We start from the raw sequence: 25,703 nt of genomic DNA, 5'->3' as shown, positions 1-25,703 counted from the left end.
CTATAGAACACAGAGTGAAATCTAAGTTCATTTTCATACCATAATGCTTTGAGAACCACTAGAAGTATATTTGAAATATAACGATTTAAGAATAATACACCAAGATTTTTTTTAACTTTCAGCTTCCCAGTTTGTTATTTTAATTATTCTCTTTTCCTACAAAGTTGACTTTCAGGGCCAGGAAGAAAAGAGAAAGCTGGGTAGACTCTCCCTGGCACAGATGGGGGAAGAGTAGGTCATGGTTACCTGTAGCCATTCCAGGTCTTCTAGGGTTAATTCAGGTGGCCTTTGGGTAAGATTAATCTGGGGGTGGTAACCAATAATGAAGTGACTGTAATGCTAAACACCAAAGAAAAGCTGGGGGCAGTCTGGATGAAAAAGAAGAAACTAATTCAAATAGGGAGAATTAGTACAATTCATTGATGGGTTTGCACAGTGATTGGTGTTGTGTGTGTGTGTTTCAAGGATCTAATGAAGATACATTGATCTTGTGAGAACAACTCGGAGAGGAAACTTCTCTTACAGACCAGAATATAGTGTGTAGCAAGCAGTATCTTGGTAAGTGTCCTTGTAAATGCATGTTTCTTTCTTTCTTTTTTTTTTTTTAAGTTATTACAGGCATCCATATGGCAGGAATTAAAGGAGACACAATTAAAATCGCAGGTTTGAAAAAAGTATGGCGAAATTAGCCAATTATTAAAAGAACCTGTCTTGACTTCTCATCTGGTTTACGTCTTCGCGCCTCAGGAACAGTCTTTGTAATGGCGCCTCTCTTCCTAGACGTTCTTTCTTTCCAAGCCTGCCGAGAACTAGCTGCTACACACAGGGAGGACCTGGAACTCACGTTCCCATGCCTTCAGACCCGGTGCAGACCCGATTTCGAGACAGCTGGCCCGACCGGGCCGACAAGCAGGCGGGCTCTCACAGCCTCGCCAGGCCCCGGCCCTAGCCCTCGCCCGCGGCCAGCGCGTGGTGGGGCGCCGCGGCCTTCGAAGGCCTGCGGTGCGACGCACATGCCGGCGCCCGCCTCCCGTGTCGGCTAGAAGAAAGGGAGCCCGGACGCGCGAAGGCTGACCCGGAGCCTACCCATGAGGCAGCGCGCCGGCTCCACGAGAACACCCCCCCCCCCCCCCCTTCCCACGGCTCATCTGCTGCTCCGCAATGGGAGCCGCCGCCGTTGCCGCCGTGTAGTTTTTCGTGCTCCTCCTTTTCCTCCTCCTCTTTCTCCTCCTCCTCAGGGCCCCAGTCAGGCCGATCCGCTCCGCTCACGGTAAGCGCCCCCCGCCCCCGCCCGCCCCGCGCTGCAGCAGGCAGAGGCCCTCCCGCGCGGCCTGCGCCGCCTCACTCCGGGGGCGCTGGGCCGGGGGTGTCGAGGCCGGCGCGGTTTGCCGAGAGCGCCCAGGGCGCGGGGGAGGGGACCGGCTGCGCGGCGGCGGCCTGACCGCCATCTTGCGCCGGCCCCGGCGGGGGAGGGATCCCGGCGCGACGCGGCAGACGGCTCGCTGCGGCAGGCGGCTCGGTGCGGCAGGCCGGGGCCGCGCAGGCCTTCGCCGCTTCTTCCTCCGTCTCCTCCTCCGCCTCCTCCACCGCCTCCTCCACCGCCTCCTCCATCTCGCCTTCCAGGGCCTGTGCGCCTGTTTGCCCCAGCTTGGGTTTGGCTCTCCTCTGGAGACTACTCCCTTTGGTCCGCCGTACATTTTGTGCCGATGTTTGGCGGGGACCCATGCCTCCCTCACAACGACGCTCCCCGGAGTCTCTAAAGTGGTAGACAGAGACCAAAGGGGGTCCCGAACTTCCAGGCGTCCAGGGCCCTAGGGCCCCTGTCTGCTGCCCTACCCCTCGCCCCCAGGTGACCAGTCATTCCACGCTCACACCCTCATTCTTGTCAAAGGGACTTTCCCTGCTCTGCCCTTGAAGTCCCGTTATTGTCTGCAGAAGGGCCCTGAGGAGAAACGTGGAGTTGGGTACACAATTTACTGACCGTGCTTTCAGGTTTCACTTAATGAGACATAAAGAATGAGCTCACTCTGAGGTTTTATCTTGCTCTAGAGATGGAAGTTCTTCCCAACTTACGTCAAGTTTGAAGGCTTTTAAGGAGAAATCTGCTAGAGAGGAGAAACGTCAAAGCGGACCCGCTTCTGCAAGCACGGGAGACCTTGGTCCAAGGGTTTCTCTTTGTTTGCAAAGATTGGTTTTTTAAAAATTCTGTGGACTTAAACTTTATTGTTTTGAGATTTGGACTGGGTCTTAAGAATTTGACATCTTTTAGTGCCATTAAGCATAAAATTGAAGCCTCGGAGTAGAGTTTTAAAGTACAAAAGCCCCCTCTTAGCATTTGTGAGAAGTCCTGCTTTCGGGGGATTAGTGGCAACTTAGGCTGCCTAAGCGGAAACTTGCTGTGCCAAGGAAGGCACTGGTTTGCTTGGAGAATTGTTACGGCTGCTTTGCTCTTGATGTTTCGAAACATAAGTATAAATACCGTTACAACTGTTATCTTGCATTTGTATCTGCCATTGGTGCAATCTATTTGTACCTGAAGACCCTTTTTGCACTGGTCTGTGTTTATGGCACCATCTTGAAGATCAGGAGACGGCCTCAGGGAGACATCTTTAATGAGGTCATGGCTAAGGAGTGACAGAACCATTTCTAGAACCTTAGGTCTTCTGATACCTCAGTGCGCACGCAATTCACTATATTTCTTTTTTTGTCTGTGGGAATAAGGTGAGTGAGGAGAAGCAAGGAGGCTCACCTACAAAATTTAAGAAATATTATTCAATTGCTCCTTCTTTTACATTTTTGTTTTTTAGACTTCATTTCTTAGTTTTTCAACTTTTTATTAAGTTTTGATGTTATTTTTTTCCCCAAACATATTGAAAAGTTGAATAGTCTGTTTGGACACACGTAACCTACCACCTAGTTTAAACAGTGTTGCCACTTTGTCACATTTGCTTTAAGTACCTATATTAAATTCTTTCTGGTGAACATTTTCAGAGCACACTGCAAATACCACAATTCACACCTAAGTACCGTGGATGGATGTGTCTGTGTGTCATAAAAATAAGGCCAATTTTCCATATAAACACAATACCATAAGCACACTTAAAGTTAAGAATAATCCCTGCAATCTAATATATATATATATGCAGTACGTATTCACATTTCTCCTATTGTCCCCCAAAAATGTTGTTTAGTGATTTATTTTGGAACCGGTATCCAGTCATGCATTACATTTGTTTGTGTTAGTTTCTTTTAATTTAGTGTAGTTCCCTCTTTTTTATTTTTTAATGACACTGACCTTTGAGACCAGGCTACCAGTAGTCCTGTAAAATAACCCACATTCTGTATTTTACTGATAGTTTACTCTTCGTTAGGTTTAAATTGTACCTTCTGTACATATATATTTTATGCATTTAATTATATACCACATACTACAATGGATATGCACGTTTAAAAATTTTTGGTATGCACACGAAGAATATCTTCCTTTATTCCCACTTTGAGACCTGTGCAAAAGAATGTTGTGGTTGAAGGGTTAGACAAAATTCCTTGTTTCTGCAAGTTCTTTTCCTAGTTGCATGAGAAATATTTTTCTTGGCAATTTATGGTTTTGTAATTGAAGCTTTCCCCATACACTGAAAGAATTCCCTGCACTATTGTCAGTCATAGGTTATCATTTTCAAGTCATTCCTTTGCAAATACAAGTTCTAACCTTCTTAATGAGCATATCTACCTCTCATGTAGTCTTTTTATAATACATCTCTCTTCATGTTAATTTATGCAAGGGTTTTTGAATTCATTTATGCTTGAGAATGCATTGAGCTGAGAAAAAAACTAGTTTTTCGTAGGATAGTTAAGAGTCATCAAATATGTATAAAGCCCAGATTATGTGCAGTTGACTTTTTCTTATGTCCTATTTGTGAAAATTCATAGAAGTTCAACCATGTTCTTCCTGATATTGCCAAATCAAGAAAATTTCTTGTTGGATAATAATACTAACCTAGTTCTAAACTTAGAAAAATTTTGTCACATGTTGTATTTCTGACAGAATTTTAAAATTCTTTTGTCCATTCTTGTGATTTTTCTATTACTCTTGGTTCTGCTCCCACCCTTTTCTGAATCTGTGTAGATCTGCATCTTTCAAGTTTAGGATGATTCACTGTCCTGTGTTGCCCAGATTTTTAGTAAATGTTTTTCAGGGTTTGAAAGTGTGTGTACCTGAAATGGGCAACATTGTTTGAATGTAACTAACTACTGGTCAGCTGTCATACATGAATGAACTTGGAGTGTATTTATCTTGTAAATACTGATTTCAGATTTCAAATACTTCTGATAAGTTCTTATCATTCTGGGGCTTTTTTTTTTCTTTTGCATGTGCATCATTAAATGCAATACTTGAAGAATTTTTTGAAACCTTTCATAAGTCTTAATTTTGTTGAAGCATTGATGGCCATCTTTGCTTCATAATTGCCAGATATTTTCAGTTCTGGATTTGTAGATATCAGTTAGCATAACCAATCCAGTGAATTAAAAAAATTTTCCACATTTTCTATGTCCTTTTAGTCATCGTTATATACACCCGCATTTAACATTTGTCCATTTATGAACTGTATCAGGTTAATCTCATCTGAAGATTTAGTCTGAGATTTCCGTGTTTTCATCATTAGAGTCTAAGGTGCTTGCTGTCTATCTTTGCATTCATTTTCAGGTTCATTTAATAATTGTGAAATGTGTCCTCTGCCAGTTTTCTTCTGTCCCATAATGGGCAAAAAATAAAAAGTTCTGAGTTCTTAACTGTATTTAGGGAAGACTAAAATAAAAGCATATGAAAAGGATCAGGGTATGCTGTGCTAACATATGCCATTTGAGCTAAGGATTATTTTGAGTGGACAGCAGTTTGGAATTAAAAGAAGTAAAAATTGTTTTCTGTCCTCCTGTTATCTGCCTGAAAGCAAGGCATAAATATCCCTTTGTGAAGACATCCCCCTCCCCCAACCCCGGGCCCCCTTAGTAGGAAAGAGTGACTCTTACCACTTTGAGATGGAGAGCTGATACCAAGATGAGTTTGCATAAAGAGACCTAATGAAAATAACCCTTATCTTCCATTAGTTCTCCCATGTATTTCCTAGTTATTTCCCATGATTTATTGTCTCTCAAAGCCCTAATCCCCTCTCCTTTGTTAAAATGGTATATGAGACCTTGAATTTAACCACTTCTTTGAGTTTTACTTCTTTTCTGTGAATTCCTGTGTGTGTAAATGTTAATAAAAATTTTGTGCTTTTTCTCCTGTTAATCTGTTTTTTTTGTTAGTTTAGTTCATGGGTCCTCAGGTACAACAACATAAAAGGGTAGAAGTAAAGTTCTTCTTTTCGACACAGATTACAAAGATAATGTCTTCAGTCATCTTTTGGAAAGTTCATGCAATATTTTGTGCAAAACAATAAGAAAACTGAAAGATAAGAAGAGTGAAAGATGATGATTTACTTAACTGTTGCATTATTCTTCTAGGCAGTTAAATCGTTCTTATGTTTTCTTATTTATTTATAATTTTCTTTTGTAAGCATAGGTGGGAATATTTGTTTATCAGTGGTGAAATAATACCCAGAATGATGGAATTAGCAAATTATTTCAAGATGTAAGAAGAATAAAATCACTATGATCGCATAATGTATCTTAGATTTATAAAAGGATCCTGTAGACCCACATAGTAATTGTCAAATACAATGAGTTTTATTCGGTTTAAAAGTAATAAGGTGTTGTTTGAAGATTTCTAGGAAACAATAAAAGCCATAAAATGTCAATCTTTACAACTAGAACTACCCGAGAAAGAAAATAAACTAAAATTGTTTCTGTGGATTCTGATGGTATATTGAAGGTTAATGGTTAATTTGGACCTTCAGATATATAAAGTGCCCCCTTTCTAACACATTAAACCTGCCTGCCTCTCCATCTACTACCATGATAGGTTTTTCAGCAGTTTGCACTCCATCTCTAATGAATGCAGGTAGTACTTAAAAAGTTATTCCTTGACGTGTCTGTTCCACAATATTTTTGTTGTTAGCATTTTTTCTTCCATTACTTCCCAACTTTACCTTCAGAGCTCCTCTATAGTAAAAAATGATTAACTGAAACCCTGTAGAATCAGGGTGTAATATTTAGGCCTTTTGGCGAACTGGATTAAATAAAAAATATTTCTTATTTCAATTATTTTTCATTGCAAACATTTCTGCTTTTCTGGTTTATTATATGGTGATGAACACTGATTTTTTGGAATGATGCTGTGTCATTTTACATCTTTGTGTTTTTAAATACAATGCTTTATATATAATTACTGCTTAATAAATGCTTTTTCTTAATGTTGTGCTCATCACTTTAATATTCCCTAACTATTTAAAATTGTGACTTTACTCCTTGGGATTGGTATATACCAAATTTTTGGTCAGCTCTAATTTAGCTCTCCTTTTTAAACAAAGGCTTTGACTTGTTTAATGTAGTGTAGCAGTTCTCTAACCATGGTCTTGGGGACCTGAGGTGCTTTCAAGGGTTATACAAGATCCTCTCTCTACCACCTACGTATCTTGTGAGGCTGGATTTTTCAACCGAACGATGTAGTGCAACAGATTAAATGTAGAAGCAGATAAGAAAATACAGCTGTCTTTATTAAGGCAGATATTAATGGGTTTTGCAAAAATATAAAACAATGCCACCCCTCTCTAAATATTTTGTTTTGGGAAATACTTCTCACATAAATATTTATATTAATATGTAATGGGTTTATTATAATCATTTTTAAAAGTTTTTCTTTTTTCTTTTCTTTTCTTTTCTCTTTTATTTTTTAAGGGAGAGACCCCACATATGTTCAGGGGAGGGGCAGAGGGAGAGGGAGATAGAATCTTAAGCAGGATGCATGCCCAGTGCTAGCCTGAAGTGGGGCCCAGTCTCGTGAACCATGAGATCACAACATGAGCCAAAATCAAGAGACGGATGCTTAACCAACTGAGCCACCCAAGCACCCCTATTGTAGTCATTTTTAAGTAAATTAATATATCTTGAATATTTTAGGTTGGGGTTTGTGGACTTCTAAGATTCCATCCTTAGAAATTAATTAGACACACTTTTTTTTTTTTTTTTTTTTTTTTTTTTTGCCAGGTTGGGGATTTCTTCAGCATGACCGCTACTTGCATGTCTTTCAGTTGAGGGCTATTAACCAAAGCAAAGATCATTAGTCTATGAAATAATATATTCCTTGCTTCTAGGCTTTACCCCTGTGTTTTCCTTATTTTGTGGGTAATTGTTACCTTTGGCAAGTTTGAGAAGGGAAGCCTAAAGCTCTTGGGAGGGGTCTGAGTGTTTTGGGTATAGGTAATCCCTATCTCCTACTTTGTTTACTTATTTTGCTTTTTCCATTTAGGGTTTAAGATTATCTGACTTTATACAGGATTGTTGATTGCTGATGGGAAGGCCCTCATAAACAAAATGTCTTTATTAAGTTCTAAGATTAAAAATAAGTAATAGAGCTCTCAACTTTGTTGAATAGACAAAAAGTAAATAAGAAAATTGGCCTTACTTTTTTGACACTACATTGTTAGTATTTGTGTTTATTTGAGGAGTTGTAACACAAGAGATGTGTTTCTAATCTTTTATTGTGATATTTTATATATTATAAAGTAAATTTATACATCATATTTTATCTTTAAAATAAATGCCTTTTTGAGATGGATGGTATTATCATCATCCGCCCTTTACAGATGAAGGAATTGAATCTCAAAAAGTGCATTTCATTTATTGTAATACTTACTGGATGCCTAATGCTGTATGTTAATTTTGTAGGCTATGATGCCTTGGTCTTACCTAATTCAAACCTCAGCCCTGTAATCCCAGGATTGCATGTTGTTTGCTTAAGCTGGATAGTATAGGACTAGCCTTGCAGCCTGGCAGCACCAACCACTGGTGGAAATGACAGTTTCTAAAACATTTGGCCTGTTCTGTACCTCACTGGATTCTAGAAGCTTCTGACACAAGGATAACCGAGCTCTGCATGGATTGGTGGAGTGTTACTGAGGAGTTTGGAATTGATAAATGACACAATGAAAACATTTTTTTATGACATTGTTAATTTGGTGGTTCTATGTTAAATGGATGAAATCATATAGATCTGGATGCTGAGAGGCTGATATAAAGTGAATCTTACACGGTAAATCTTACTATGGATGTGAGGTTCTAAGTGCCTGAACAAGTATGTAGTGAATTGAAAATCAAGGGTGGTTGTAGAAAATATTTTGAAGGAAGACTATATAGGACTGGGGAATTGATTGATTAGATATGATGAATAAAAGAGGGGAATATTGAGAAACACTTTTAAGGACTCAAGATCAGAATGATGACAGTTTTATTGGTGGAAGAAGAGAAGTAGAACTAATTTTTATAAACTGAGGTCAGGTTAACATAACATTAAATTCACCATTTAAATTATTTTAAAGTATACAATTTAGTGGCATTTAGTACATTCATGGTGTTATACAATCATCAAAATCGTCTAATCTCAAGGTAGTATTTTCAGCTTTCAGACCATTAACTTTCAGGTAATGGTACTGTTAAGCTGCCTCTCCCCACTCCACAGGTCCTGGCAACCACTGATCTAATTTCTGTCTCTGTGGATTTGCCTGTTCTGGACATTTGATATTAATGGAATCAAACAGTATGTGACTGACTTCTTTCACTTAACATAAAGTTCTCAAGGTTCATCCATGTAGCATGTACCAGTACTTCATTTTTTATTGCTGAGTAATACTCCATTGTATGGATATATATCATATTTTGTTCATTCATCAGTTGATGAACATTTGGCTTGTTTTCACTTCTTGGCTGTTATGAATCATGAAGTAGGACTAATTTTTGTGGAGAAGTTATGTTCAGTTTGGAAATACTGAGTTTGAGGTGAGTTTAAATACCCAGATAGTAGTTTTTAGCAGTTAAGAAATGATAGGCGGGAACTTAGTAGGGGAGTCAAGGTTGGAGGTTAATATTTGATGATTTTATACCCTGCTATTGAGAACTGACAACCTAAGACAATGGAATTTATTAGATCTGTTGTTTAGGTAACAATTTGTGTAGGGCGGAAGACTAAACTCTGAAAAACCTGATTTTGCACTATTTAAGGAGCAAGAAAATGTGGAGAATCTATTGAGTTAAATTGGAGCAGGTAGATAGAGAAACAGTCTGTTGGCATATAGAAAATATTTGAGGAGGAGGTTTCAAGAAATTGAGTTAAAATAGATGAAAGATAAGGAAAATGTAAATGAAGAAAGGGTAATTTGCTTTGGCAATGGGGGAGGGTTATCCGGATTGTCAGTAGAATACAGTGTGTGCAGTAGAAAAGGTAGTAGCTGTACTGTGGTGCTTAGGTTAGTTTTGACTGACAGAATGGGTGGTGATAAGTAGAGCAAATGGATTGCAGCCTGGATCAGGGTTAGCAGAAATTTTACTTGGATGAAATGGAGGTGGTACAAAAAGAGATTGATTCCTCATACCCTTTTTTATGAAGGATTCCTTTCACATAGAAGCTTTTAATGACTCTGCTGATTTAGATTGATTTATAGTTATAAGCAGTCTGCTGAAGCATAGGCCTTCTACTTATTGATACTACTTTAAAGATTTTTGTGTCATCAAAAATGTTAAAAATCTGAACAGTTGGTTTATCATGATTTGATATTTGGGATTTTGCTCTGAGTCAGTGTCTGTGAAGTAGATCTTGATATCATTGGGAGTTGACATCAAACAGGTTTATTAAAATTCAACTTATATTATTTAATTAAAATTATCAACTATTACTTATTCTTCAGGAATTTACTTGCTTTTATCCTCAGTTATCCTCAATTATCCTCAATGTTGAACTTCAACCCATTTGCTTCATTTATTATATTGAACTTGGAGTTTCTAGAAAATATTTGGGAATGGTTGATTTGATTACTGAAAGACTTTTCATAATACCAAATTGGCTTTTCATAATTCAACATTCACTGAAATAATAAATCCCCTTTGTCTAGGCAAAAATTTACATTTTCATATCTATGCCAGATGGGTATGTTTATATTAGGGTTGGAAGGATCCTTGGGGATTTTGGAAAGTGACCATTTCGATTACATAATGCTTGAATTTTTCATATTTTTGTTTGGTGATCTATCACACCTTGAGTTCGTCTCATTTCCTGATATTTAACCATGAATTGTTCTGTTCTTGTGTTGAGATGAAATCTGCCTCCCTGTAATTTTGGTCTTGTTCCTGGTGGAGGCAAGTAGTGTATGGCTGGAATCTGTGATATTTTAAGTGTCTAGATTTGAATCCTTGCTCTACTCTTAATTGTGTTGCTTTGGGCAAGGTACTTAACCTCAATAATTCAGTTTCTGCAGTTGTGAACTGAGGATGATAATAGTACCTGCCTCATAGAGTTTCTTGAGGAATAGACAAAATAATGTGTGCATTTAATTAATGTTAGCTTATGGTAATGATAAATTGTTATTATTAGTAACATAATTTGTAATTGTGATAACATAATAGTATGTAATAAATTAAGTAGTTTTGTTGAAGCTGAACACTAGGAATGAAATTCTTGTTTATTCAAAACAAGTAAATATTACTAATATTGTTTCACTTGAGCTAGAAAGAACAAGACCTACTCTTTTCCTTCTTTCTCATGACAGACTTAAAATATCTGTAAATAGCTTTCTTTTCTACCACCCCTGCCCCACAGTCTCATGTTTCCTAGGTTAAATATCTTTAGTCCTTTGACCTAGACAAAGTGCTAATACTAATTCCTTATAATGGACATCTGTTGTTTTTGTTACCCTTTACTTTGGTAACAGATACCTTAATTTTCCTTTGGGGAACCAATTTTTATCTTAGTTGTTGTTGTTGTGGCTCTGGTGCCAGGGGTAGTATGTGATCTAGGACTAAACCTATTACAAGTCCTTAGCAATAGTGATTGGCTTCAGGAAGGGCATATGACTTAAACCAGTCAAACCAGTCAACTCCAATCAGAGCTAACCCTCTTATTAGAGTCTTGGACTTGAATCTTGGAAGGTGTTAAGTTGGAGAGATTCATAGTGGGAAACCTCTTCTGAAGGTAGAAACAACATAGAGGAAGTGAAGTCAAGGAACAGAGATAGAAAAGCCAACTTTGTAAGTCATTGTTTAAATTGCACCTGTATTTAGTTCTGTAAATGTGCTAAAAATTCTCTTTTGCATAAGCCAATTTGAATTGGGTTTTCTGTTACTTATAGGTGAAAGCATCCTAGCCAGTATACTCACTGTATTCCCAGTGGGGATGATTAGGACAGAATAGAATAAAACTACCGTCTCTTTGATTTTAGACTCAAATTCTGTTATTTTGACCCTGTATTACAAATCTGATTATACCAGTTCTTGTTTAAAATCCCCTTTTTGGCTTTCCATTGGTCTTAGATTACGGACAAGATTCCTAATATGATCTTTAGGATGCTGCGGTTGTTTGACTTCTGTCTTACCTTCTACCATATACCCCCTTGATTTTCTTTTCCATTCACACTGGTTTCTTTTCTGTTTTTCATATTTGCTGTGCCATAGATCTTTTCCACATGTTATTTCTTCTGCATGGAATCCTTCCCTCCCCTCCCCTCCCCTCCCCTCCTCTCCTGTCCTTTCCTTTCCTTTCATGGAACTCCAGCCAAGGCTGAGTCCCAACCCTTTCCATTGTCTCTTTGCTTGTTCACTGTTAAGATTCCTGCATGTATAATCCTTTTTTAAAATGACATTTGAAATATTTAGTTTATTTAAAAAATAAAACAGTGTATCCATATTCTCCCCTTATGGAGACCTTTTCTCATATACTTGGAGTGACCATTTTCAAAAGACATTATTCTACTTAAAATAAAAATAACTGTCTTTCAGAAATTGGTTAAAATTTGATGACATAGCTTCTAAAGTTTCTATGATCTCTCAGTATTTTGTCTGTAGTATTTTAGTTGCTAGTGGTCAGATGTTTCTGATTGTACATTTTATGTGATTGAAATGTACCTTTTTCAGAAATAAGTCTGTGGTTTTTAACAGACTGGACTGATAAACTGGGCTGATTCTACAAAAAGGTACTTAGTTTTCTAACAATAAAGCATTTTAAAAAATAGGCATAAAAGGAGAAAATACTGATTTAAAATTTTGTTTCATCTGCTTAATGTTAGTAAATAAATTTACTAAGTTAATTTCTTTATAAAACCTCATATTTAAACACCTGAATTTTATGAAATCAGATTTCACTTGTGGGTCTTTTTCAATTATATAGGGTTTATTGCTTACGCTTTAAGGTTTGTATTTGTGTGATGTATGCCAAGGTAGACATCATTCTCTGTTTTCTAACCTTGTTACAATTAATTTCCACAGTGGAATCAATAGGTGATGGATATTAAGGTACTATAAAATGAAATTTTTAAAATGACTCTCTGTCCTCAAAAGATTGTGTATGCTTTTAAGGTAATGAACGTTAAAATGAGTTTTTTTGTAATCTCCTTGAGATAGTTGGAAATTCTTGAGAGATCACAAAACAAGGGTTGGAAATAATAGATTGCTACTCATAGTTAAGAACACACTTTGAATCGTTAAAGCTCTATTAATTTGGGATTAGAATTCTAAAAATATAGACCTCCATTTCAGTATGCTATTAGTGACAAAGACTAAGAATTGTTTATAAAATGATATAGAACATAAACCAAAGCTTTAAAGTCAGTGGAATGATTTGAATACTTGATTTTTTGGGAAATTTGTGAGGAGGAAAGAGTGACAGATCAAACTTTTCTGAACAGTGTACCAGTGACCCTGTGTCATCCAAATTACTCCACTGAAAAACACTTCCAAGTGTATAAGTAAAATTGTTAAAGGTTTATTAGTGTTTCTTATAGCTAGCTTTTTTTTTTTTATAAAATTTATTGTCAAATTGGTTTCCATACAACACCCAGTGCTCATCCCAACAGGTGCCCTCCTCAATGCCCATCACCCACTTTCCCCACCCTCCCACCCCCATCAACCCTCAGTTTATTCTCAGTCTTTAAGAGTCTCTTATAGTTTTCCTCCCTCCCTTTCTTTTTTTATCCCCTTCTCCTCCCCCATGGTCTTCTGTCAAGTTTCTCAGGATCCACATAAGAGTAAAAACATATGGTATCTGTCTTTCTCTGTATGACTTATTTCACTTAGCATAACACTCTCCAGTTCTATCCACGTTGCTATAAAAGGCCATATTTCATTCTTTCTCATTGCCAAGTAGTATTCCATTGTGTATATAAACCACAACTTCTTTATCCATTCATCAGTTGATGGACATTTAGGCTCTTTCCATAATTTGGCTATTGTTGAGAGTGCTGCTATAAACATTGGGGTACAAGTGCCCCTATGCATCAGCACTCCTGTATCCCTTGGGTAAATTTCCTAGCAGTACTATTGCTGGGTCATAGGGTAGATCTATTTTTAATTTTTTGAGGAACCTCCGCACTGTTTTCCAGAGTGGCTGCACCAGTTTGCATTCCCACCAACAGTGCAAAAGGGTTCCCATTTCTCCACATCCTCTCCAGCATCTATAGTCTCCTGATTTGTTCATTTTAGCCGCTCTGACTGGCGTGAGGTGATATCTCAGTGTGGTTTTGATTACAGCTAGCTTGTTAATCTTAGACAAAATTTATGAGTTGGTTGAACATATATATGCTGTACTTATTTTGAATACAAATTTTCATTATTTAAAATCATTATATTTTGGTTTTGTATTTTCCCTTTTATGTTAATTCTATCTGGTTTTACTGTTGCTAATTTCTTGATTAGGAATGCAAACTCCCTATTAAAACATTATTTTTATGATGAGAAGAAAGCATTAATTTTATGATGTGGTTTCTCGGGTTATTTTATTGAATAACTGACTTTTGGGGCCTGGGGAGATAGAAAACTTAACCATTCACCATATTCCTCACATTCTTTTTTTAATTTAACTTGGTACCTACTCATTTTTTTTTTTTAAGGGTTTTACTGTTTGTTTGTTTGTTTGTTTCTTTGCTTTTGAGAGTGTGGGAGGTGGGGAGCAGAGAGAGAGGCAGAGTACCCCACGCAGGTGGGGCTTGAACTCATCATGAGATCATGACCTAAGCCGAAGCCAGGTGTGTAACTGACTGACCCGCCAGGTGCCCCTTACTCATTTTTAAAAGGATTTTTTTTTAGAAATTAAAATACAGTGTTGCATGTAAAATGAAAGTGTTTTTTAATGGATATGATATCAGGTACTTTATTGTAATGTTAATTTTTATATGTTGGTATTTTTTAATTAGATACTGTTTTAACCTATGAGACAGGTAGTATATATTTTAACAGTATTGATGAATTGTAGGTATGTGTGTTATGTTTATATGAGGGTTTAAAATTGTTATGTGTGTTTTCACTAGTTTATGTTTCTTTCTTAAAAAGATGAAAATATGGTAGGATAGATTTGACAGCTGCATTCTAGAAGGTATACTTATAAAGCTAACATTTCATCGTGCAAAAGAAATAATGTAATAAAGATCTAAAAACAAAATAATTTCTAAATGCTCAGCTGATATCTTGAAAATTCTAGTGTAATAACAAAATTGTAATCTGTTCCTAGAGTTTTTCAGAATGTGATTAAGCCAAGAGTTAAAAATGGTTAAGATTTATTGAATGATTTCTGTGTGCCAGGCAGAGAGCTGTGTACTTTATGTGTGTTACCTAATTTGATCTTCACTGTAACTTCATGAAATAAGTTGCATGTATAAAGTAAAGCAAGGCACAGAGAGTAATTTGCCCAAGGTTGTACAGATAATAAATGGTTGAGTCAGAATTTGAATGTGGCATTCATTCTTCACCATGTTTTACTGTTTACTGTTAATAAATGTTTAAAGTACACAGTATACAGCAGAGAGCTGAATTAAGCCATAGAGATTATTAGTTGAACTAAGAACTGAGACCCAAAATTACAAGGTGATTTGACTGCAAGTTGTAGTAGTGCTGGGGGCTATAACTTGCCTCTTCTGGCTTTTAGCCTAAAGCTCTTTTTTAATGTGCAGACTCTACAGTTGGGGTTTGTGGAATTAATCTTTTATCAGAAAGTAAATTGAACTATATCTAGTACATAGCACACCGGTGTCATACTGTGTGCTTATGTACCAGATCAAATGCTTTACTTTCATTCAACACAGTGACATTGCATCAGGTAACAGCTATCAGTGGCTAAAAGCAAATTTTTCAATTAAGAATGTAGACCTACATTTTTACTGATTTTTTTAAATTTGTAGAAAAAATTATTTAAGATATAGCTTAATTTTGGATATATAAAATCTGAAACAAAAAATAGTGAAATAGGAATTAAAATTATTTATATAAGCAGTCTCCCAACAGTGAATGAATCATTTTCTAAAAAGTCTTTGATAAGTCAGTTAATTGGAATTCATTTTTTTCTTCATAGAAACAAGTGTATTAAACTTGGCATGAAATGAGTCTGTAGCTGAAGTAGAGTATTCTCTTTTTTCTGGCTATTTTGGAGCTAAGTCTGAGCTGTAGAAGCTATTAGAAATGTTTGGGAACTTTGAGATCCACACTGCATATCTTTGCTGGATATTCCACTTCAGTGACAGCTGACTTAATCCTTCATAGAATTCCATGCCTTACACCAAAATTCTGCAGTGTGACCTGAGAGGTTTTTATAATGGTAGTTTTGGCATGCTTCAGTGGCTGAGATGACAAAAGAATCCATGAAAGTGTTTGTTCATTAACGGAACAAAATATGGCAATGATTTGTTAGTCCAGTGTTGTCCAATTGTAAGGTTCTGTAGCTGCACTGTCCGATATAGTAGCGACCAGCCACATGTGGCCTTGAGCATTTGACATGTGGCTAGTAAAACTGAGAAACTGAATTTTACATTTTATTTAATTTTAATTAATTTAAACTTAAATTGTCACATGTGGCTAGTGGCTACTGTATATCACAGGGCAGCTTTAGGCTGAATTTATGATTCAAGTTTCATCTGAAGACTTCCAACTTTATAGTAGGCTACTATGGTCTTCAGGCTTTTGAAGTAGGTTATCTTAAAGTCATCTCTGTCATAATAGGCACTGGATGTCTTATTCATATAGACAAGTCATTCATTAATTGAATATTTGTAAATTGAATACTAATTACAGAATTTTGGTAAGAGATATTTGTATGGTCACTTAGCAAAATATCTATGTGTCAACTATGTAATATTTAATATAACCATTATGTATGACCCAATATAATTATAAGTACTCAAATAAAAAATATATATGAGTCTCATAAGCTGTGTAATTGTGGCACTTAAAAAATATTCTGTATTCTTGGTAACAGTAGGTCCTTAACATGAGCAAAAATTGTTATGTATATATTTCCTTGACATATTTGTAATAGTGATACTGTTTAGAGATAAGCTATAACTATTTAAATGACTGAATTAAGGGGTGCCTGGGTGGCTCAGTTGGTTAAGTGTCTGACTCTTGATTTCAGCTCAGGTGATGATCTCATCATTCTAAGTTCAAACCTCACGTTGCGCTCTGCGCTGGCAATGTGGAGCCTGCGTGCAATTCTCTCTCTCTCTCTCTCTCTCTCTCCCTCTGTCTCACCCTCACTTGCGCTCTCTTTTTCAAAAATAAATAAACTTAAAAAAAATGAAGGCTATGAGTACTTATGTTTTTTAAGTTTATTTATTTTTTTTAATTTTTTTTTTTAATGCTTATTTATTTTTGAGACAGAGGGAGACAGAACATGAGTTGGGGAGGGGCATAGAGAGAGGGAGACACAGAATCTGAAACAGGCTCCAGGCTCTGAGCTGTCAGCACAGAGCCCGATGTGGTGCTCAAACCCACGAATCATGAGATCATGACCCGAGCTGAAGTCGGATGCTTAACCGACTGAGCCACCCAGGCGCCCCAAGTTTATTTTTTTAAGTAATCTCTACATCCAACTTGGGGCTTGAACCCACAACCCTGAGATCAAGGGTCACATGCTCTTGTGACTGAGCCAGTCAGGTGCCCCAATGAGTAGTTATTTTTGGATGAATTAATCTACACTGAAATATATCTAATTAATTTCTTTATTTTTAAATTCTTTTGATAAAAAATAAGAATACAATTTATTTAAAGTTATGTTTTCTTATGGAAGTAATTACACTTATACCTGAAACGTGAATAAGTAACAGTTAAAGATTAGTATCACTTAGCATTTGAAAATTCAGACTTACTAAAACAATACATTATGAGGTGATTACTCATTTTTACAAAAAGATTAAAAACATTATTTTTAATAATTCAGACTTCTTCAAGTAGTAAGTACTTAAGAGAATTACCATTTTTATTACTAAATTCTTGAATGAACCAATTATGTAAAGTGAGTTATAAGTAAAAGTCAGACATATCAAACTTAAAAATTGAGCTTTTTATAGGAAAAAAGATTAAATATGTGTACACTTAATTTAATGAGATCCACTCTAATACTAGGTATCTTTATTTTATAGGAAGGAAAACAGATACAAATTGCTGTCTTGTCTGTAATCACATGGTGAGTTTTGAGATCAAAATTAGATCCAAGAATTTCTGAACCCCAAGTTTCATGTTTCAATATTTGGCATTACTTAAAGTGACTCATAAAATTGACTGATATCATGTGTCAGTACTCAGGTGACAATTTACAGAAAGTCAACTCTGCAACTTGATGGGCGACAACCCTTTTCAGCCAAAAAGTAAGTGTTGCTGCCACGACTGATAATAGTATACGTGGCTTTTGTACTGATAAATTTGCTTCAGTAGAAAGAAGGAAGGGTAGGCACATTTTCTTAAAGACAGAAAAACATAAATTTATTGGAGTAACATGCTCACATAAAAAATGATGTAAATTAAAACGTGAGTAAAGTAGAAATGAAGTTTTTTTCTTCTTATGCTCAGTGATAACTGCTAGTTTGGTGTATATAATTACCTATATTTTTTCTATGCATAGACAAAAATATAATTATTTATAAAAATGTAAAGATGTTATGTGTCTTAAAAAATTTTTTTCTCAACAATGTATCCTGAATGTATTGACAATGGCACTACCCTGTTAAGAAGAATGAAGAAGATCTTTGTCTTCTGTATTAGTTTGCTTGGGCTTCCATAATGAAGTATCATAGACTGGATCGCTTAAACAACAGAACTTTATTTCAGAATTTCTCACAGTTCTAGGGTCTAGAAGTACAAGTTCAAGGTGTTGGCAGGTTTGATTCCTTTTGAGGGCCATAAGGGAAGGATCTGTATCACGTCTCTCTCCTTGGCTTAGAGATGGCCATATGCTTCCTGTGTTTTGGATGGTTTTACCTTCAAGCATGTCCTTCATCCGTGTCCTGATCTCTTCTTCTTCTTCTTTTTTTAAACGTTTATTTTTGAGACAGAGAGAGAGCATGAACGGGGGGTGGGGGGGTGGTCAGAGAGAGGGGGGACACAGAATCTGAAACAGGCTCCAGGCTCTGTCAGCACAGAGCCCGACGCGGGGCTCGAACTCACGGACTGAGAAATCATGACCTGAGCCGAAGTTGGCCGCTTAACCGACTGAGCCACCCAGGCGCCCCATGATCTCTTCTTTTAAGGACATCAGTCATACTGGATTAGCACCCACCCTGATAACTTCATTTTCACCTCATTATCTCTTAAAGACCCTGTCTCCAAACACATTAAGATTGTGAGGTACTGATGGTGAGGACTTTAATGCATGAATATTAGAGAAACACAATTTAGCCCATAACATATACTAACTGGAAACTTTTATTATCCATTTACAATGTTTCCCTAATTTTTAAAAGCTAGGCATTGCCTAACTTCACTTAGTTTCCTAGCCATAGATTATTATATACTATGTGCTTACTGCCTGTCTAGTGTGTAGAGGGAAATACACTCAAAGAGTTGTTTGGTCTTGGACATATAGTAATATTTTTAGTAACTTTACTTGAAGAACTCTATGTAGTTAATAAAACATTATAGTTTAGAAAATAAAGGGATCAATTAATATGTTTATGACCTTTGGGAAAATGGAAAGGCCTTCTTTTTTTTGGTAGGTGGACTATTAACATTTAAATAATGTTAAGACAGGAAATGATTTGTGACATACTTTTATAGAAAGGAAAAAATTTAAAAATTTATAAAATAATGGTTCTTAATTTGTTAAGATATTTCTTTTGTATGCCATCAAAGAATTGTTTCAGTTAGTATGTTTTAAGACCTGGTAGAACATTATCCTAATTTTGAGTCAAAAGTAGAAGTGGCATTACTTTAATATAATAAAAAATTACCTTTAGAAATGACTATATTTAAATGATAAATGAAATATATTATTGTCAAAGCCAGAACTCTGGAGGGTTTTTTTGTTTGTTTGTTTTGTAGACCACCACCCATCTCATTCTGTGTATCAGTTAAGCACCACTTATATCTAGTTGGGATATAAGTTTAGGCCTTCAGTACTGTTTCTCTTCTTTCCCCTCTTCCTCCTCTTCTTTTTTCTCCCTCTTAGCTTAAAGCAATCAATATATGCAGATAGTTTAAAAAGTCAGATAGTCCAGGGACGCTTGCATGGGCTCAGTTGGTTAAGCGTCCATCTCTTGATTTCCGCGCAGGTCATGAGTGCAAAGTCCAGCTCAGGGCTCAATCCCAGGAACTGCTAGGTCATGACCAGAGCCGAAATCGAGAGTGGAATGCTTAACCGACTGACCCACCCAGGAGCTCCTATCATATTTTTAATCTTATTTTTTGTTTTGTGAATATTACTTTTTATAACATTCTTTCTTATCTAATATCTCTAAAGATGCAAATTATATTTTCTTTAATATTTTTCTTGCTCTCTGCATTATTTCTTTTCCTTAGGATTCTTTATCTTTTTTATTGATTTGTTCTAAAAGACAGGAGATTTTCCTAAACTTTCTGGTGCTTATTGATTGTCCATTAATATTTAAGAGTGAAGTATTAAAATGCTTCATAGGAGTTCTGTTCTTGGTCAGAACTTATAGGATGGTGTATATTCATATTTACTGCATGTTCTTTGGTCTGTTTCTTTAGGTGAGAAATGGTCTAATTTGCCCCGAATGGAATAAGTCTCACCTTGTTCCCTTATTTTAGTCTAGCATCTCATCACTGCTTTGTGTCTAGAATTCCTGAATTTGGTTTAGTTTTACTAAGTATATCTCCCAGGAGATGCCTCCTAGTCTTAGTTTATTTCCCATTTGTTAATATCCCCCCCTCCTCCCGATAATGGTTAGGTACGGTCCTTTTGTAGATAAAATTATATTCCAGGCATATGACTAGAACTCATTTTGACTTTTCCATTAAATAACTACTACTGTCAACCATTATCTGTCTAAATTGGTTTGTATCTTAGAGAGTGAGCTCTGAGTTTCTCACTTGCTGCCATGCACTATGTACAAATATCAAGTTACATTGCTATTAGGATGATTAAAGTAGATTTTAAATATACTATGAATTTTTAAAAGTGTATTTTTCTTTTTGAAAATAAGGTTTGCTTCTCTCCTTTTGGAAATTAGATAATTCAAAAATGGCAGAACTCTTTATGGAATGTGAAGAAGAAGAGTTGGAACCATGGCAGAAGAAAGTAAAAGAGGTTGAGGATGATGATGATGATGAGCCAATCTTTGTTGGAGAGATATCAAGTTCAAAACCAGCAATTTCAAGTAAGCATTTACTTGTAGTGAAGCCAAGTTTTATAAAATATTGTTTCTAATGGGAAAATTTGTGAACTGCTTTATAAGGACATAAGTTCCTTGGAATATTACCATATTATAAAATAGTTACTCAAATTCTGTTACTGAAAACATGACGGTTAAGGTCAGGTTGAATTTATACCAATTAGGGATGACTGATAACAGTATTCAACTAGAACAATGTATATTAGTTTTAGAATAATTCTTTCCAAAAGGAGATTGACCCCAGTAGAAATTCTCTTCTGGACTGTTAAGATGCAGAATTTAAATGAATTTATTGTTGTTAAGGTATAAGCCATAAGATATTTTAGTATGTGGAATATGAGTCAAGTGTTTATATAGAACTGCTAGGTAGGAGGGTAAAAACTTGTGTTTTGTAGAATACAGCCACTAAAAAGTACTTCAGCCAATAGTTCTTTGATGGTTGGAGTAATACTTAATCTTAAATTTCTGAATGAAAATGGTGTCAGGTTGTTTGAACAGGTTTTTATTCTGTAAGACATTTGTAGTTAGATATACAGTATTGCATTGTCATTATCAGAAAACAGCTCTACTTTTGTGTGGCCCTTTACTTTATAGAGTTATTTTATGTGATCTGGTTCTTTTTTTACTGTGAGGTAAAAAGGAAATTTTTATGAGGTTTGGTACTGTTTGTGCTTTTACCTTTTCCTGACCAGCAGGTTTTGGCAAATCCCCACTCTTCCAATTTTAGCTTGATTACCAAAAAATCTAGAAGTTACAGAGGTAACACACATGTGAGAATCAGGAACTTTCAAGTGATCCTGAAAGTTAAACTAGGCTCAGATTGACTTCAGGTATACTGGTAGATTTGAAACCCCTTAAGTTATAAGATACCCTGATAAACTGTAAGTTGTTTTAGTCTGCAATCTCTGCTAGTTTTTCCCTTTCAGAATTCTTCAGAGTAGGGGCAACTGGGTGTCTCAGTCAGTTAAGTGTCTGACTCTTGATTTTGGCTCAGTCATGATCTCACAGTTGTGAGATCGAGCCCTGTGTCAGGCTCCGCTTTGAGCGTGGAGCCTGCATGGGATTCTCTCTATGTCCCTCCCCAGCTTGGGCTTTCTCTGTCTCTCTCAAAATAAATACATTGAAAAAAAAAACCAACTCAAAAGTAATGCTACAGATAATCCAATGAAATCCCTTATAATAACACTTCCAAGGCTTCTAGAGGTGTGAGTGGGATATGGAGGTTGGATAAAGTTTGATTTTGAGTGGTAGGATCCTGAGTCATCACTCAAAGAAAGATACATATGCTAATTATAGACTGCATATACATATATTTTTGGAAGATTTTTATTATGTGGACCTTTTCTCTACCATAAAAGAAACTTTAGAAAGTTTGACTTATATGTAGTCAGATTTATTAATCTTTTACTTCTGGCTTTTAGATTTTGAGTTACAATTAGAAAGTTTATTCTTATTCTATAAAACAAGGCTAGTAATCTTGTTTCTTTGGTAGATAAAGATCTATATGTTTAAAATTAATCATATATATTTTTTAATGTTTATTTTTGAGAGACAAAAATTTTTGAGAGACAGAGCACAACTGGGTGAGGGGCAGACAGAGAGGGAGACACAGAATCCAAAATGGTCTCCAGGCTCTGAGCTGTCAACACAGAGCCCGATGCAGGGCTCGAACTCAGGACTGATGAGATCATTACCTGAGCTAAAGTTGGACACTTAACTGACTGAGTCACCAGGTACCCCAAAATTAACTGTATTCTTAAATCAGTGATAACTTATATACTTCTTCTGGGAATCTATTTGATTGTTTCAATTCATGATTTCTGCTTTATTCAAATAATGAATTTTAAAATCACTATAATTTTTTGTAGATATTTTGAATAGAGTAAACCCCAGCTCATATTCAAGGGGAATAAAGAATGGTGCGCTCAGTCGAGGTACAGTATTATTTTAGTATTTTATTTTAAAGTGAAGTATTTTGACATCATTGATTATATCAAAATATATTCAAAGCACTGTTTAATTTTAAAATACAGGTATTACTGCTGCATTCAAGCCTACAAATCAACACTACACGAACCCAGCATCAAATCCAGTGGCTGCCTCGCCTGTAAATTTTCATCCTGAATCTAGATCTTCAGATAGTTCTGTGATTGTTCAGCCTTTGTCTAAACCTGTAAGTGTTTCTAAAACTACACAGCTCAGGGATACATTGGATATTATTTATCAGTATAAACAATGCCAATTAAAATTCTGGATTGTTGTGGGTAGTCATCCAATAGAAGCATAATCAGCATCAGGAATGTCACTATCTATATGATAGCTCAGCCAGTATCCGGAGTAATATTGGAAGGAACTACCGATGTAGTCTGTTCCTAAATCAGGTAACACACTTAAATAGTAAGGTATTGGAATTTGCGATAATAAAACATGAATAAAAGTATTACGAATATTGCATAATGGCAAAAATTGTAAACTGGGTCAAATGTTCTTAGTTCTTAATTGGAAAACTTTTGAGAGGACATTGTAGCTTTTTATTCTGAAAATATACCTTCATAATTTAGTTCACTTAAAAAATTCTTAACAAAAAGTAATAGTTAATGGTAATAGTTAATATTTGTAATATTTATGAGGCTTTGTTGTAAATGCTATACATAAATTAATCATTTAATTCTTAAACGACCCTGTGAAGAGGCACTATTATTATTTTTCCTGTTTTATAGTTGAGGAAATTGAGGCTCACAGAGGTTAAATAATTCATTTAAGGTCACACAGATGGCAAATGGTAGATCTAGAATTTCAATCCAGACTAACCCATAGTTTCTATGTATTTGTATACATATGTACATATTGGTATGTGCGTGTGTGTATGTGTGTATACTTAATATATACTTAAAATGGAACCATTGCCTTAGTGTAGCAGTTTTCAAAGTATAGTCTTCAGTCCCTGGGGTTCCTCTGAGACTCTTCCATGGGTTTTGAGAGTCAACACTATTCTCATGATAATACAAAGACATGATTTGCCTTTTCCACTGTGTTGACATATGCACCGATGATGCAGAAGTAATGGTGGGTAAACTGCTGGTGCCTTAGTATAAATCAAGACAGTGGTACCAAGCTGTATGAGTACTTTTTATATTCGTCCCCACTGTGCACTCCCAATAAAAAATATTCTTGCTCAATTTCCTTGATGAAATGTTATTAATTTTGTTAAATCTCTACCTTTCTATGTGTCTTTTAAAAATATTTTGTGATGAAATAGTATGCGAAAGCACTATTGTTTCCAAAGTTTGATGATTATCTTAAGGAAAAGCACTTATGTGATTCAGTTGTGAGCTAAACTACCCACTTTCTAAAAATAGAAGACTACTTTTACTTGAAAGCATGACAAGCCATAGTATATTATTTATTTTCGTGTATCAGTAATATCACAGACTTCATGGTGTAAAACCACACATATTGTCTCACAGTTTCTGTGGGTTGGGGGTCAGGTCATGACTTAGCTGGATCCTCTGCTTCAGGTTCTTATGAAGCTACTTTCAGGGTGTGGACTCTGAGGTTGTGATCTCATCTGAAGCTTGACTGGAGACGTATCTGCTTCCAAGTTCTCATGGTAGTTGGCAGCATTCAGTTTCTTAAGGGTTGTCAGACTGAGAATCTCACTAAATGACTGGCTTTTGGCTGGCTTTGCCACCTGAGTTTTCCCAGTTTGGCTTCTTACATGCTCAAAGCCCACGAGAGAGAATATGTAGCAGAATGCCATGCTGATCTAATGTAATGTAATCACATACACAAAATCATGTAATCCTGTCACCTTTGTTGTATTCTCTTGATGAGAAGCAAGTCACATGCCTTGCCCACACTAAAAGGAAGGGAATCATGCAGGACATGAACACCATGGGGTGGGGATCATAAAGGCCACTTGAGAGTTTGTTTGCTGCACACTGTGAGTTATTCAGTTTTGGTTATTTGGCAGACATTTCCTGAAAACTGAACAAAGTGCACACTTAAAGGAAAATAACCGATGGCATTTCTTCCCAATAATAAAATTGAGCTTTCAAGCACAAATTAGAATTTTGGAAAACTTGTATCAGCCACCATGATCTGACAGCTTCCCAGTACTTAAAGACTTTTCTGATGGGTGGTACAGTTAATAAATGTGATTTTTTGTTATTGTATAGTGAATTCTGTTAACATTTGGAAGATAATCATAATTCACAGAAACCAGTATTTTTTAAATAACCAGCGTATCATATTATAAAATCATGCATGGGTAAGAGATCATTCAAAGTGTAAGATAGACTAATAGATTTTATTTTAACAAAGTACAAAAAATTCAGTGATAAGGAGTCAGATTCCACATTGCAGTAAATCTTTAAGAAAATATCAATGTTGAATTTTGGTGTGGTATCAAAGAAGTGTACCCATAGTTATCCCAACTTGCTATTAAAATACTCCCTTTTTCAACTATATATCTTTATGAAGCCAGATTTTCTCTATATTTTTCAAATAAAATAACATACTCTAACAGATAGAAAACAGAAGCAGATATGAATCTGTAACAGTTTTTGATTAAGCCAGACATTAAAAAGATTTTCAGAAATGTAAAACAGTGCCATTCTTTTCACTAATTTTTTATGTGTTGTAGGATAGTCACTTTTCATAAAAATGTTATTTATGTTAATCTATAGTGGGTTTATTGTTATTTAAAATAAATATTTAATGTCTAATATTATAAATATCAGTAGATATAACCCAACTAAATAAAACCTTTTGGGCCCTCAGTAATTTTTAAATGTGTTAAAGGGGTCCTGAAACCAAGGAGTTAGAGTACTAAAACAAAAGGTTACCCAAAATGTAAAGGTTCTTTGCTATTAGTTGGAATTGAATTAACTCAGTGCTTTTTTCATGTATATCTATCATAAGCTATTTGGCACTGGCCTTAGAGAAATAATA

At 35.9% G+C, this 25,703-nt stretch overlaps 1 protein-coding gene across 6 annotated transcripts in view; it reads left to right on the top strand.

Annotated features, from left to right (window-relative positions):
• The first annotated feature begins 1,143 nt into the window (after positions 1-1,143).
• ZNF280D (zinc finger protein 280D) overlaps positions 1,144-25,703 on the top strand; it is a 145,150-nt gene continuing 120,590 nt past the window's right edge. For 3 of the 6 annotated variants that reach the window (XR_007453827.1, XM_049613675.1, XM_049613679.1), the window contains exons 1-6: positions 1,144-1,270; positions 17,544-17,587; positions 17,700-17,768; positions 20,589-20,735; positions 22,619-22,684; positions 22,784-22,923. Coding sequence is in view for 5 of the 6 variants with exons in the window: in XM_049613675.1 (XP_049469632.1) it covers positions 17,741-17,768; positions 20,589-20,735; positions 22,619-22,684; positions 22,784-22,923 (381 nt within the window). In the remaining variant the exon portion in view is untranslated. Of the gene's footprint in view, positions 1,271-17,543; positions 17,769-20,588; positions 20,736-22,618; positions 22,685-22,783; positions 22,924-25,703 lie in introns of all 6 variants that reach the window. The other 3 variants (XM_049613677.1, XM_049613678.1, XM_049613676.1) reach the window with 3 other exon arrangements.

Source organism: Panthera uncia, assembly GCF_023721935.1.
Source record: "Panthera uncia isolate 11264 chromosome B3 unlocalized genomic scaffold, Puncia_PCG_1.0 HiC_scaffold_1, whole genome shotgun sequence".
Classification (NCBI taxonomy): domain Eukaryota; kingdom Metazoa; phylum Chordata; class Mammalia; order Carnivora; family Felidae; genus Panthera; species Panthera uncia.
The sequence above is the reverse complement of the archived record's forward strand: the minus strand, read 5'-3'. Positions and strand labels throughout refer to the sequence as shown.